Source organism: Clarias gariepinus, chromosome 18 (assembly GCF_024256425.1).
Source record: "Clarias gariepinus isolate MV-2021 ecotype Netherlands chromosome 18, CGAR_prim_01v2, whole genome shotgun sequence".
NCBI classification, from domain to species: Eukaryota; Metazoa; Chordata; class Actinopteri; order Siluriformes; family Clariidae; genus Clarias; species Clarias gariepinus.
This window is the reverse complement of record NC_071117.1, coordinates 14,840,091-14,856,956: the sequence shown is the minus strand read 5'-3', so window position 1 is coordinate 14,856,956 and position 16,866 is coordinate 14,840,091. Positions and strand designations below refer to the sequence as shown.

The following is a 16,866-nucleotide window of genomic DNA, read 5'->3' as shown; positions in this document are numbered from 1 at the left end:
GTTTCACATTCAGAAGGCTAACACTGAATGTGCTTCGGCATTGGATCTTTACTGCTCCGGAAATGTCCTGGACGCCATTTTTCCAAAAATGATTCCTACAGTTTGGGTGTCGATTAGATGGCTATCTAAGACGTCAAAATCTTCAAAAGCTGTTCACTTAAGGTTGAGATCTGGCGAACTGCTGAGTCTGAGGACCTGCTGTATCGCTTTGCAGTGACCTTCCTTACAATTTCATCCAGGAAGCCTGAGTAGTTCATGTTCGACTCAAAACAAAGGTAGTCACACCATTTGTAACTTTTATATAAGAAAATATCTCATGGCCCATGATTGGTTGGTTACTGGTGCTGTGTAGTAGGAAGGCCAAGTCATTGGGTTTAGGCCACTGGGTTTGTCATGCTTGAGGAAAGACTGGTGCTTCTGCTAAAGTGATGAAACGCTGACCAAAATGCAACCCTAGAACTGAAATCGAATTAACTGGAATTAAATATCATTAGCCTTCACTGAGATGGCATGGTGGCATCATGGTTAGCTCTGTCATCTTGCATCTCAAGGGTCTGGGTTCGGTTCCCACCTTGGGTCTGTTTGCATGTTCCCCCGTGCTTGGTGGGTTTCCCCCGGGTACTCCAGTTTTCTCCCACAGTCCAAAAACTGTTAGACAGGTAAACTAGCTGGGGTTCCCAAATTGACTGTCGTGTGTGAGGTTAATGAGGTCAGATGGACCCATCATCATTACATATATATTTGTTCTGGTAAAGTCGGTTTCTATCAGAAGTCACATGATTAGACTAATGGAATCGATCTGTGTGCAATTCAACAAACTAATAGACGACATCATTAAATTCCATTAAAAAAAACAAAGCCTAATGGATACTTTCCCAGAGTTTGGTACTGATAGCATTTTGGACTTCATGGAGCCTTCTTTGGGTTGTTTTTTCTTAAAAAAAATAAATAAAAAATGCAAATTAGTATTTAAAAAGGATATTGTAATATCTAGGATGTCAATTATTTCGCAACCCATATTGGTCTCCTTCCCCATATCTTAAAAACTAACGAATAATTAGTGTAGATTCCTGAAAAGTTTTGGGGAATGCTTGTGGTAAATATTTACTGTAGAGATAGCATCTGTAAGTAGTGATGGGTCAGTCATTTAGCGTTAACTGACGAGCTAGAAAAGAATGCAGAGTTCTGATTGGTCGAGATTTGGCTTTTGGATGTCCTTTTCACATTAACCTTTTCCCATCATGAAGAGTGAGAGTCTATAGAGAGAATGCCTCAATCCTAAATTGAGCATGGAAAACTTACAGCCCAGGGACTGATATATGTGTGTGTGTGTGTGTGTGTGTGTGTGTGTGTGTCTATGACGAGGAAGGGAAAGCCAGGGAGAGTTAGGGGAATTTTACAGGGAAAGAAGGGGCTCCCATGGGAGAGGCTGAGCAGGTGGTGACACTGCACAAAGAGAGAGAGAGAGAGGGAGAGAGAGAGGGAGAGAGAGGGAAGTGGAACAGGAGTCAGTGAAGCTCGATGGATCAGTTTACACCACCCGAACAGTTGTTGCTCTCACACACCTCAGCAGGGGAGAGATGCTGGATGGAGCTATGTTTCTGGGCTATAAGTGCTGATCTGCCTCTATTAAATATTTATTATGTAATGGATTTGTTAATGGAGCTCAATCGTCTGTGTGATCGGATTATGCGGGAATCGGCTGTTTAAACATTTGGTTTTTTCCCCTGAAACGCCCATATGACTTTCACTCAGAGTCAAAGTGTACTGACTGTTGTACCGCATCAGGCCACCGTTATCGATTTATTATTATATCTGAAGCTATTATGATAGTGTACACTGGGGATTTTGGATTTCTTGAGAAGGCACAATTTAGCATTTGACCACATGCAGTCTGTAAGAGCGATCGCTGTGTGCGATAAACATGGTGGAACAAATGGCTTAATTTTGTTTAGAAAGTAAGAGTAACGAGTTATAAATGTAGTAATGTTTTTGCCTACCAATTTTTTTAAGCCTCATCCCAAATGGCCTTTCTATTCACTTCCTTTGCGCACCCACTCCGTAGACGCGTTAGAGATTCAGACTCAAACAGTGAAAAGTGCCAGTGAAAATATAGATGGAGAGAGAGCAAGAGAGCTGGACGGATGAAGAGAAGAGGAATAAGTGATTGTGTGTGGGATGCAGAATGTCATTTATGGTCAGATCGATCCATGCGGCCTGGAAGTGTGTATGTGGCCTTAAGCGTCGCGCTAATGAAGACCAGAGATTTGTTAATGGGTCTGTTTTGCAAGCTGTTTGAACTTTAACACACAAGGGAGAAACCGAGTATGTTATTCGGCACGCCTCTATGCCAACCTGATTTTAAAACCTGGGTGAGAATCCTACTTTGAATTAAGCAAACAGGGACAATATTTTTCGCTCTGGTTATGCTGGCTGCCGCTGATATGTGGGGTTGGGTATCGATTTGGGGTTTTTACAACTACTGTACAATAATTTAGCACCAATAACAGCAAAGTAGTTGGTATTCTTGGTATTGCTACAAACGAGCTTCAAATTTCAGCAATTCTTTTAAAGAAATATGACCACATTTGCAATAGGACACCGCTCCTGACTTTGCTGGGTTTGGTCCAAGTGGGGCCGGAGACGCATACACTTCACAGCAACAATTCGGCCTCCTGTACTTACTGCATTTTAATAACCATGAACAAAATATTGCTCTGCGAGCTCAAGTCAACCAACATAACTCTCTCACTCTTTATTAGAGACACCGTTTAAATGCCATAAGATGTTTTATCGGGTTCATTGTTTTGGAAAATCAGGTAGATCATGAGCACGTACACTGTACACTAGGATTATGTCATGGAGAAACACATCATATTAAATGATGCTATGATAAGTAGAATATATTAGACCGACACCAGATGTTCAGGTACGAATGTGCAGGTGGGACCTGGCCTTGTGAGCTCATGGGAAAGTCTTGGTTCGATTCCTGTCTCTGTGTGCATAGAGTTTGTTTTCTCGGGGTACTCCGGTTTCCTCCCACAGTCCAAAGACATCCAGATTAGGTTAATTGCCTGTAGTGTATGCTCTGCAATGTGTTGCCACCCTGTCCAGTGTGTACCCTAAGCCTCCTGGAATAGAGCGAGTAATGACTAATTTAATAATCAATCTACCGATTACTGAAACAATTAATCAATTAATCTGATTATAAATAGCACAGGTGCTCAATCGCTCTTATTTAGCCACCAGCTTATATCTTGAGGTTGTTTTGTGCATGTGGAAACTATCAATCAAAATAATAAGAATGAATACTTTATCCTTATGAGAATCAACACGATGATGTCATGAACGAAGTGACAATTACATTTGTTGCCTACTTATTTGATCGTTCTTAGTCTATAACGTCAATTAATGATTGCACCCAAATTCCACACACACACTCAGAACACTACCAGTTGAATCTACAATGATGAAAGCTTCAACAGCCACCTCCAGCTTACCCCAGAGCCGCAGCACCAGCTCTCTGTGTTTCTCTCTCTCTCTCTCTCTCTCTCTCATACACACAGTCCCTGGCTCTTTGCATGGGGTCAGTGAATAGGCCTAGGGTGCGGCAGGACATTTGGGACATGACGAATCTGATCTAGTGCAGCACTTACACAAAGGGCTTCATTGTGCCCTACATTTAATCTCGTGCCCTACTGATCCCCTCTAAATCTGCATTGTCAGCCAAGCACCCTGCAGCAAGTGGGAGTCCACTATAACCCCCCTTTCCAGCAGAAACACAACACCCAATTGACTTTTTACTAGGATTGGTGTGGCTTACTGCTGTGATACAAAACACAACATAGTACCAGGAATGGAAGTCGGTATCATTAGAGCAAAGTACATAGAAATCGTCTCCCAGTGCTGCTCAGTGTGACGGTTCACAATCGATTGCTAGATTCTCTAAAATTCAATTCTCACGTAAAGCATAACTAATAAAACGAGACATCATATGTGGCATAGAAAGCAATGTTGCTCAACTTTAAAATGTAAAAATGTTTATTATTCATAATGATGTGGTAGTAGCACTCTAATAATATTAACTGTAACAGAGTGATATTACATTATATTTTAATCACAGTTTATGATACCTTAATGACAATCAATTGAAAACAATGTGCTTGTATTTATTGCAGGCAGCTTTATTATTGCAAAGTCAGAATCAGGCCACAATGTAAAAAAAAAGGAAAAAAAAGTTGATTTTACTTCCTTGCAGCATGCCTATAACTATAAATTAATCTTAAAATGTATGTTTTAAACAAATTTTCTAAACAATAACAACTTTAATCTGTTATAAGATACAATGTTATGGCGTTTAGACTAAATACCACCTTAATAAATCCAAAATAGACTGAACCAGATAAACGTATTCCTGTTTAGAAACATACTGGTATTTAAAACAGACACAGTCTGGCAAATGGGGAACTGTTTAATTTCGAATATTTATTGGGTACATATTTCAATACAGGAACTACAGTATGTTTGAAAGCTGCTGCGTGTCATGAGGACAGAATTAATGTGGACCTGGGGTTCTCTCAGGTATATTTTTCATGATAGTTTCAATTATTTATCACATGTACCTTACAGTGTGGGTCAGCCAGAATACAGCGCCCTTGGAAAAGATAGGGTCAAGGGCTCAACAGTGGCAACTTTGGCAGTGCTGGGGTTTGAACCTCCAACGAGACGATAAGTAACACAGTAACTCTTAGTCTTAACCAACTATGCCACCACTGCTCCTGTTGAGTAATCACATGTTGCACTCGTGGTAAAAAATGTTAGTCCAACTAAAGTCTACTAAATACTAAATCAAACTTCTCAAAAACAGACTTGTACACCAAAATAATGCTGCTCAAGCTACTCCTAAATGTATACCTCAGCTGGAAACTTTAACGTTCCTGAAACTGGCTTTTTCGAAGCCGTTAACAATGCAGTGTTGTCCTCTGCCTCCGGATTACTCAATAACCATTGGGAATAGCGTGCATCTCATCTGTACAAAACGTAAAGCATGTACAAAATGCACAGTGCTGTAAAGTTGTCTTTGTTTTCACCCCTCGACATGCTACCAGTTTCTCACTAACTAACTTGTCAGCACAATACTAACAAGCTGAAAGAGCCCACCAATCATAGTGGAATAAAACGTACTCCGATACTCCGATCAATAAATCAATTCTCCTGCTGTGCATGTATAATGGGACAAGGACAGTAATCTAATTAAATAACTCAGTAGCAAGCTCGACATAACCTTGCATGTAAATGTAAATGTACTGAGTCTTTGCGGATCTTTGTGCCTGAAGGTTTGGAAGACCAATGTAAAAGAAAAAGGAGGTCAAATCCGATGTGGAATCTCAGTACCTGAGCAACGTGAAGAAAGAAAAGTGCTAAAAAGTATGAGAACTATGTATTTTGGCTTGTGTCCAGTGTAACGGGAGCTGAAGCATAGAGCATAAACAATACCCATCTGCAGTACAATGGAGCCTCGCTGTATTTCTCTCTTTACTTTAGGGATGGAGCATAATAGCTGTTCAACACTCTGTGCTTAATATTAATGTAGCACAAGATTGTCACAAGTGCAAAAAGTGTGTGTGTGATACAAATGACTGACTCTCAGCATGTCTTTAAACAGATGTCCATGTCTCACACATGACCTGACTTGATATCAAAAATAGGGCTGGGCGATAAAACGATAACGATATGTTTCGCGATAGACACGTGATCGATATCAATAAAAAATGTGTTCGATAAAACGTTCGATAATTTTTATTCTTTGTCGGAAGAAAACAGAGGTCGCAAAGCTAGTTTACGGTCACGATTCAGGAAGTATCAAGATGTAAGGAGACAAGATGGCGCTTTACATCGCTCAGTCATTGAGTCTGCCCATGCCGTTTCCGACGCTTTGCCGTTTCTTCTGTGATTTTGGGTCCAATTCCTTATTGAGTGTGTGTTGCTAGAACGTGGTGTTAGCTTCTCCGCTTTATTTTGTCGTTTCTCGCGGCAGCCCGTTAATTCATGCCCATGCAGTGATGAGAAAGACAAACGAGAAAGGCAACGTAGATACACTAGCGTCAATCATGTAACAGTATCAAGTTTGGTTGCGCCATGTCGTTGTCTCATGCTGGTCTGCTGGACTCCTCTTCAAAAGAAGAAAATGCACTTTGCACTATTTTATTACACTTTATTAAGCATTTCTTACATTCTTTCATTTTGCACCTTAAATGTTAAGAGATAATTGTTAAAGGGGTCATACAGCACTACATGCACTATTTTAAGCTGTTTGGACTAAACTGTGTGTTAGGAGAGTGCGTACACAACCACTCTACGATGATAAAGAGCCGCCCAGTGGTTTTCTTTTCGTTTATTACAGTAACATCCCCCTTCTGAAATCAGGCCAATCGCAAAAGCCTTGCCTTGTGACGCCACACCACAAGAGGGCGTTCCTACACAAGTTTATTGACACTGGTGTTTTAGCAAAGACCCGCCCCGAGTGAGAAGACGCTGTTGGCCATTGTTTTTTCGCCGCTGGAGCAAAATGACGCCTAAGCGAGTGTTGTGTACAGTTGTTGGGTGTAATAGCGAACACAGCAGTCGTCATTCACTACCTAGGGTTAGTGACCTAGGGTACCTACCTAGGGTTAGGTATCTGAGCCACTGAGGACGCAGTGGCTGAATTTAGTTTTTAAAGCTAACGTCCCCGCTGATTTCCCTAAATGCGTTCATGTTTGCACTAATCATTTTTCACCAGACTGCTTTATAAACGCGGGTCAATATAAAGCAGGTTTTACTAGGAAGCTGCTCCTAAAAATCGGATCTGTACTAACGCTTCGTGTTCCTGCTTCATCTTCACCAGGCTCGGTGAGTGTGATTTATTTTACTATGACTCTTTGCAGATCGCCTTTTCTAATAATCACGATAAATGCGGAGTGTAAGTTAACTTACACTCTCATAGGACATGGTTATGGCTTCTTCTCTATGTACATCCGTCTCAATATAATCCCTAATCGCCCGTTTATAATAAACAATGCATTAAGGTGATTGTCTAGTTGCAAATTGTGTACGTAGTCGGAAAACTATATTATGCTTACCTTTGTTACGTTAGATGGTTTATAACGATGTCTGTCGAAGATTAAGAAGTCATGTAAACACATCAGTAAACACACCGCGTCCGTATCTCTCTCGGTAAGCTTCTCCGCTTTTCTTGTTGTTGCTCGTGGCAGCGCAACAGCCCGTTAATTCATGCACATGCAGTGATGAGAAAGACAAACGGGTCGATGCATGTCCATTCTTTTAATTTCTGCGTTGTCAGGCGATATTACAAACTTCTGCGTAGGTTCCGTACTTAAATCAAACCAAAAACGACTGAAGAAAACAGGCTCAGGCTCCATATTCCATAGTTTTCCAGTTTGGACTGCATTACCCACAAAGCACTGCGTTGTGGCAATGCTTTGTGGGTAATGCAGTCCAAAGCATTGCCCGCACTGGACTACACTTCCGTCGCTATACCCCACGTGTCACGCCCCACAGAACTGGGGGGCCGGGCTCAGCAGAGGTCATGAGCATTTAAATTAGCATGTACTGAAACAGGTTGCTGAGAACAGAGCTAGTTTTTACCAGGTAAAAGAAGTGTTTTTTTTACACAATCCTTTTGAATTTTTAATTAACGTATAATACAAACTTTTCATTAGGACCCTAAAGATCATATTAAAATTTAATGAAAAATATAATGTGTAGGACCTTTAAGTGATCATTGTGACTTTAGACTTATGTTTACATTTTAATTATTTGAGTTTTCCATGGTTATTGACATTTCTGTCTTGATAACTGAGGGGACTATGATCAGAGGAAAGTTAAGTTTAAAATAAAAATGTTTAAATGTAATATATTTTTCTCCTGGTCCTTATTTTAAATGGGTCATAAAAATATCAATAATTATCGATATCGACCGATATGAAACACTGATATCGTGATACAGTTTTGAGCCATATCGCCCAGCCCTAATCAAAAATAAGGAAAACATTCTGATTGTGCATTCTGTCTTCACACTCTCACCCTACGTTTAGACAATGCTAGCAGAGAGAGGGTCAACGGAAGACCTCAACTTGATGCAACACAAGCAGACTGTTTGAAGTTGCCAGAAAATCTTTTCCAGGCTGTGGAACAGACTCCAAAGAACTGGTTCTGATTGACTCCAAAGAACTGGTTCTGATTGGCCTACGTCTGGAAGGCCAAATGCCAAAACCAAGACAAAACAGACTCCGCGAATGGTGTAACTTGAGAAATTATAATTATAGAAGGCATTATTATAATGTTATTAAATAACATTCCAGGTTACTTTGCAAGTTTCAGCTTTCCCTCTGACTATCACTGCCAATGGAGACTCCTGCCAAAAAACGTTTCTACACAAAATATAAACAAAAACATTTTCAAATTTACATGAACTGTCCTTGTAAATTGGGAACTTTGGAAAACCAATTGTAATGTATCACCATTCTTTTGTGTGGCAATTTATGTATTGCCACAATGACTTGTTCTGCTATTATCCTACAGGTGGCATACTCTCATACTCTAATACTCTAAGAGACATAAAATTTGTATATTTATAAGATATTTATAGAATCGCAATACAAATCGAACTGGCACCTATGTATCATGATATCATTGTATCAGTTGCTCCCTGGTGATTTCCATCTCTACTGTGTAAGTTGTATAATAATGGATAATAACAGCAATAATATAAGTTGTATAATAATTTATAATAACAGCAATTATATAGGCTTGCATCATAAATTAGTTTCCAATTAATCTGCTGTGATCAGTTATAAGACCTACCCAAATCGCAAATCATATAAAATATAATATTGATCAATATAATTACAGTAGAATCTTGGATTGCGAGTGTTCGCAAGACGAGCAAAGATTTTTAATAAATTTTGACTTGGAAAACGAACAAGTCTTGGTTCACGAGCACAGCTGAGTACAGCACGAGTATCACAGCTGAGCCAATGGTTTTTCTTTTCTCTTAGCGATTTTTGTCCCGTTAGCGATGTTCCTTGATAATTTTTCCGATAAAACATTCTTTCCGTTAATGTGTGTGTGCACGCACCTCACACACACACACAGCACCTGCGCACATAAACGAAAACACTCATCTGTCAGGATTTATTTTTACTTTTAAGGTAGAGTGCAGGTTAATTTGTTTTATTTTTACTTTATATATCGTATTAATTCTTTTTATTTATTTTTTTTGGGCTGTGGAACGAATAATTTGTTTATTTATATAATAGTTAGTTTTTATTATTTCTTATGTGAAAAATTGCTTTGATTTACAAGTGTTTTGGAATACGAGCCCACATCCGGAACGAATTATGCTCGTAATTCAAGGTTCCACTGTATATCTTGTTTCTTTATCATTAAGCAAAAAAATCCTTTTCAGAAAAAAATGTTAAATGTGCTTTTCTTTTAATCTATCCTGTCAACCTAAGCCACTTGACGTGAAGAGCACCCAAGTCCCATGAAATCAGCATCAGTTCAACACGCACACAAAAGTGCTAAACACACTGCCAAGGAAATCAGCCTCCAGGCATTGCCTTGCCTTCGGTCAACCAGATCCTTGTTTTTTATTCTCTCTACCATTACTTACATAGCATTCGATCTGTTTCTGCTTTAATCCAATTCCACCACTGATAGTCATAAATAGCTCACAATAAATAAATTTACCTTGTTGCTGTAGGTCCAGGAAGAATGTTTAGAAAGAAAATTTACAAGTGACCAAGGACGAGTGGCAAAACATATTCAAGATACCACATATCCAGTCGCTTTGTCTCACAAATAGTAAATTCTAGCATTATGGCTGTGACATTCGAACTCATACTGACAAGACAATTTGCATATTTTGTCATGTGAGCTTTCAGAGAGAGAACTCACAAATATTCAAATGTATGCTATTCATTTACGTGTATAATACCTCAAGCAATTTGTCAAGGTTATGGAGGTGGTTTCGGGAGTGTGTATAATGTGAGCGCTCAGTTTTGAAGACAATTTGTGGGTATGAAAACTTATCTGAAAATCCAACAGATTTCCTAATGAGAAAAATGACATAGCTGCTTATAGATAAGTGAAACTTCTCTGTCCCTTGTATATCTCTAATACATAGTTTCATTTTCTTAAAGCTATAATGCATTAGATATTAAAGATGGGGAAAAAAATCGATTCACATGGGTATCATGATTTTGTGTGGCAATTTAACTGCAAAATCGATTTTTTTTTATTATGATAATTTGCATTTTTTTTAATGTATGTTTGCATTGGAAATGGTAATGTTGCCATTTTTCTATAATCGTACATGTGGTGTGCTCTAAACTATTCACATGTTCTCAGGCAGCATTCTGTGTGGCAAGAGTAAATTATTTGCCAAATTTCTTTAAAATTGTAACAAAATCTCAAAAAATATTATATTATATTAAATTGGGATTAATATATATATAAAATTGTGGTACTGACAGAATCGCAATAAATAGGTATTGTATCGGTTAGTTCCTGGTCATTCCCATCTCTATTAGATATGCAACATTCTGGAATACAAAAATTTAAAACCAAGTATGAACTGGTAAGTATTTGCATGATATTTTTTTAAAAAACAGTCAACCACACTCCTGAAATAGCACAGAACGAGGAAAAGATCACACCCAACATAGTATCCTGATGGAGAGGCGCAGGCAAAGATAGCAGACGTTATCTAACTTACACCACGTGTTCTTACCAGCATTTGAAATAAGACCAGTTTTTTTGTATATCTATAGGTATATGTCACAAACATAACAAATATACTATTACTTTATAAAGCTAGACTTTCTAGACACATTTTTCACCAGATCACAACCGTTTCAAGTGTCACTTGTTTTCACACAAATAAATTATTGTAAAAAATTATTGAGCGAATCAGACAGTAAAATGTCATTCACAAACGTAAATAAATATATATATTTTTTTTTACTTTAAAAGCTCAAACTGGGAAAGTCAGCTAGTAAACCTTAAATTCAGTTTAATTTTAATGTTGTTTCTTATGTTTGACTTTATGTTATTGTTATGCGTGCCAGTGGGTTGTCCTTGTCCTTGAATTCACTGCAGATTGAAGGTCATGATGTGGCTGGAGCCGCTGTCTGAATTCTTTACCACTACTTTAGCTCCCTCTCATTCCCCCAAGTTTTGCCCCCAAATCTCCAAAATGATAACTGAGGGTTTTCACTGGACGTGATCTGATTCTGCTCATTGTTATAGATACATTACAACTTAGGTTTGTAGTATTATAAGCATTTCATTAAAACGCCAGTCATAGCGGAGTACTTTACTTGACAAAGGTAAGGGAACTACTTCTGGGGTGAAAAATTCTATATTCACACAAATTTTACTTTTCCCCACGATTTCCTCCCAAATTTTATCCCACTCTGTGAGGGATCCTTCTATCCCACTTTTTATGCCATAAAGGCAAAAACGTCCAACCAAGGAAGGCACATGCTTCCTCTTTGACACATAATGCCAGCCAAATGCATCAACTGCTGCTCATGCAATACTGAGAAATGGCATAACACTAGAATAGCGCCGCTATGAATGATCTGAGACATCATGGTCATTCTGCTCTCTATACTCCTAGCCAATTACATCTACATCCAGAGCAACTTACATTTTATACATCAGAGCAGTTGGGGGTTAAAGACCCAATAGTGACAACTAAGTGGTTGTGGGTTTTGAACTCGGGACTTTTCAATTCCATATTCCAATGCCTCAACCACTGAGCTATCCTTGTCTCTACATCTAGATGCTAAGATCAACATGTCTCTACATCTAGATGCTAAGTGATGCAGGAAGAATAAAAGCACACTTCTTTGTCTGTTGTTTTTTTTCATTGACTGTTTTTAATTCACTCTCTCATCTTCTATACCGCTTTATCCTGTATTCAGAGACGCAGGGACCTGGAGCGTATCCCAGGAGACTTAGGGCACGAGGCAGGGTACACCCTGGACATGGTGCCAATTCATACACACACTCCAGGCAATTTGGGAATGCCAAATTTGCATGCATATCTTTGGACTGTGGGAGGAAACCAGGGTACCCAGAAGAAACCCACCAAGCACAGGGAGAACATGCAAACTCCATGCACACAGAGACAGGAATTGAGCCTGGCTGGGAATCGAACCTGGACCCTGAAGGCGCAAGGCGACAGTGCTAACCACTACACCACCGTGCCGCCACACTGTTTTTAACAAGCCATGTTATTAGTTCGAAGCAGAAGTAGTAGATAAAAGCTAAAAATCTATGAAAGCTTATAAAAAACATTCCGATTTACATAATCGGATGTAATTGGACCAACTACAATCAGAGTTCCATGCTACAGAAGCTGAGTTGGTTCATGTGTACAAAACTTGAGTGGATAAAGTACAGCAAGTGTTTTTTTTATCATACATTTATCTTCTTACCGCATTTTACAAGCATTCAGTTCAGTCCACAGAAATGCATTCCTGGGTTTGCCTCCCAGTAAGAATGTAATTGTATGAAGGAATTTGGTTATTTTTGCAAATGAGTGAAAATGGGAAGTTACACTGGACTGTCTGTGAACTGATACTGTGTTAACATTACATAAGTAAGTTTAAATAGACACACAACAGACGTAGATCAGTCTGTTTCTCTTCACTGCTGAAGAACATCACACAGCAGTAGACATGTGCGCTTGGTAATATTCTGATTACTTTGTTTTATGGAAGTTTTGTTGAGATAATCCATGTCATGTTCATAATGGAAAGAAAAGAGATTTTCATTACTTTGGACACCTATAAAACCTGATCACACTAAAACAAACGAAAACTGAAGAAGCAGGTAATTCTATTGGTATATTAAATTCTTGAGAATAAATTATGAACTGGGCAGGATGGCAAATTAGTTCTTAGCACCGTCACCTCACACTTCATGGTTGGGCGTGGGGTGGGGTTGAGGAATTGGCATGTGCCTAGTGCTTAGTGGGGTTCCTCTAATACTCAGACTTCCCCAGTCTAAAGACCTGAGCTGGTGGCTCAGTTGTCCAAACTGCCTGAAGTGCATGATGGATGTGTTTGGTTGTAAGAGGTTGGGATCTTCAGCAACGAATCCTCACCTTAGAGCAATGGGTGCATGGATGTCATAGGTCAATGCACCTTATCACTAAATAAGAATATTGGTTTAACATAGATAGATGGATGATGAGATATTATAATGAGAAATTATTGTATTGGGGACGGATTTACTTGAAGACAATCCTGGACTTGGCTGATGCAGACAGATGTTCTCTGATGATTTGTGACTGCTCAATTGTTCAGGACTGGAATTTCCTACAGTTTTGTACCTGAACCTCAAATAACGAAACGGGACTCATCCACCAATTGTCTAAACTGCTTTATCCTGTATACAGGGCTGTGGAGCCAATCCATCGCAAGGTACAGTATGCACACTCATACACACACTCGCTACATGCAATTTGGAAATGACAATTAGCCTAATCTTCTAGTCTTTAGACTGTAGGAGGAATCCAGATTACCTGGAGAAAACCCAACAAGCACAGGGAGAACCTGCAAACTCCATGCACACGGAACCGAGGACGGAAATCTAGAGGTGCAAGTCGACAGTGCTAACCACTACACCAACGTGGCGCCAAACTGGTCTCCTTATTTACTTAAACACGTGTCCTGTTATATTGAACTTCCAGCTGCCGAACATACAGTATGTCTGCCAAACAGTTCCTGCTATCTGATATCACCCAAATGAGGATGGGTTCCCGGTTGAGTCTGGTTTCTCTCAAGGTTTCCATCTCAGGGAGTTCTTCCTTGCCACCGTCGTCCTCGGCTCGCTCAACTGGGACAATCTGATCATTTTGATTAGAACACTGAATTGAATAGTCTGTCTTTAAACTTTGAACATAACGTTTAATGTTTCATTTGATGGATTTCTTTGTCTTAAATATTCAAACCGAAATCCTGAGGAATGTTTTAATGAGCAGCTTGGACACACTGACTCAACAGATTATTTGTCCAACAACTTGTTTCTCTTCAACTGCAGGTTGTATTTACGTACTTATGTGATAGCCAAAAAGAAAAAGAAGAAGAAGAAGAAGCCAACATCACTTACTTGAATTGAGTCATTGGCCATTTTGTGCTCGTTGAAAAACAGCTTTAATGAGAATGAAAGCTCACTGAATCCCACCGACTTGTCAGCAGCAATAGTTTGTTTTTTTTCCTCCTCCCAGATATTTACTGATGCCTAACAAAGAGCTCCTGGTGTCCCTTTGTGTGTTAAAGTGACGCCGAAAGCTCCAAAACGTTCAGACTGCCATATCAGGACACGTTTGGAGCAACATTAACATCAAAGGCTCTCTGATGTCCAAACGTCTCACGTGCGTTTCATCATCCGACATGTCTTAGAAGGAAGAACGAAACAAAGCGCCGTTCCTAACCAAACGACTGTTGGTACGACTTAAAATCAGAAAGAAAAAAAACAAAAGTTTTTTTTTTTTTTAATGATCTCATGCCTGTCGGAAAGCGAACATAATTTCAGCCCCAGGCGGCTCAGAGACACCGGTCACACATTCCCATAACGACATGCACACAAACAACAAGGAGAAAAGGGTTGGTTACAGGAAACTGATAAACGCACGACGCTGTAAAGTCGTACTGCTCAGCCAGCTCCAGAGAAAGGAGTTCAGCCCTCGTGTCTCTTTTCCCATTCAGTCGGTCATTTGTTTGTTTCTCGTCCCAGCGCGGAAATCCGTCCACCCGACACACATCGCGAGCTGAGCTCACGCGCACTGCCGCCAAAAAAACGACATGCATGTAATAATAATGCAGAGCCGGATCTAATTGAACAAGTCTTGTCTTTCTGCTCGTTCTTGTTTTTAGTGGTGATGATGATGATGGTGGTAGAGGTGGTAGTGGTGATGATGATGGCTCGAGCGGGAGGATCCGCCGTGTCCCCGCGCGATCACGTGACCACGCCGAGGGCCGAGACAATGCATCCCGACCTGGCTCACTTGAGAAACCAGGCATTACTGAATCATCAGCTATTGTCTTTAGACAAAAACATATTACTACACATTTCTAACAACAATCCCACCTTTTATTATGATGAATGTTTTTGGGTTGTGCCTTTTCATTATTAAACTCTTTATAAGCATTTTATTGATCCAGGTTTCATTTGACCCTTAAAACAGCCGTCCTGCAAAGAAAAAAAAGGTGGAGTTTAAACCAACCAATTAACAAACAAAGTGCAGGCATTTGTCCCCTACTTAACTCCTGTTACCAAACAAATAGAGATATACACTGTATAAATAAAAGTATTTGGTCAAATCTGTTCATTATTGAATTCAGGTGTTTCAGTCAGGTAAAGGGCAATCTTTTATTATTATTTTTATATTTTTATTGTTTTTTACCAACAAAAAAAGCAGAGCCGGATCAATGAAGGGCAATTAATGCCTCAGCATAACACAAAATCCTGGAAAATGCTATGCTTCCAACTTTGTGGCAACAGTTTGGGGAAGGCCCTTTTTTTTATTCCAACATGATGTGCCCCAGTGCAGTAGTAAGTAAGGACTATAAAGACATGGTTTGATGACTTTGGTGTGGAAAGAACTTGACTGGCCCGCACAGAACCCTGTGACCTTAAGGCCATTGAGCACCTTTGGATTGAACGGAAACGGAAATGGCCTTCTCGTTATGCCTGATGTCATAAATGCTATACAGAATGAATGGGCATGAAATCCCACAGAAACACTTCAAAATCTTGAGAACAGCCTTCCAAGAAGGGTGGAAGCTGTTATAGCTGCAAAAGTATCTAGCAAATCTGATTTACAGATTTTCTAGATACTTTTGTCCATATAGTTTATGTAAAATGGAAAACTACACATATTATTGTGACTATATGGGTTTATAGATAATAATACTAACAGGTGACTAGCCGATCTTAAATTTCAATAAAAAAAAACTGTGGAATAATCTGTACGTTTCCATTTAGAATTAAACCAGTTAATTTCCCCCAAAATGCACCCAAAATCTAAATTGTCTAAATCCATAATAATAATAATAATAATAATAATAATAATAATAAATACCCAACACTGACACCAAAAGCAGTCCTTTTTTCACAATGAAAGAATAAAGATCAGTGGCAAACCATATACTTGGGTGTAGAAATAGTTTCAGAGAGTTTCCTGGTTCGGAATCCTATTTTCACCAAATTCCACGATGTCACTTGAATGCAGCATACAATTTTAAACCACTTAGATCACGTGATCACTAATCACTAAGTGTTTGTACATCTATATTAGCAAACCGGCTAAAACATAAAGCGCTGTCACTTCTGGAATATATTAAAACCGAGGAAATAAAACAAGAATCCGATAGAATAAATGAGTAATATAAATAAAAGTTATTACACTTATTTACTCATACAAACTCGGATTTAATTCCATTTAACTCGTACGGTGTTTTTCATTACATACTACAGTGCGATGGCTCCCTCTGTCGATGAAGATGCGAACTGCACGGCCGCGCAATTTAAAGAGCTGTTAACACACACACACACACACACACACACATTTTAGATGCAATGAAAATATTGTGATTTTTAAATGCCACTTAATGTTTATTTGGATACCTAAATGTTTTAGCTTCCTGTCATAGGGTTTAGCATAGAACCTTTAACAGTTATCCTCATGGGACAAATCATGAATTGCTTTTGAGCTCTAAATGTAGCCTTTGTTTTGTGTATGATTTTTTAATATTGCAATTTTATAAAAACATACAAGCAAACAGG

General features: G+C 39.1%; 1 protein-coding gene across 1 annotated transcript in view; it reads right to left on the bottom strand.

Moving 5' to 3' along the window:
* The window catches only part of pkn1a (protein kinase N1a), a 54,021-nt gene extending 39,056 nt beyond the window's left edge, over positions 1 to 14,965 (bottom strand). Inside the window, exon 1 of the mRNA XM_053476956.1 lies at positions 14,188 to 14,965. Coding sequence (XP_053332931.1) covers positions 14,188 to 14,208 — 21 coding nt within the window. The 5' untranslated portion in view covers positions 14,209 to 14,965. The remainder of the gene's footprint in view (positions 1 to 14,187) is intronic.
* Positions 14,966 to 16,866: the final 1,901 nt, after the last annotated feature.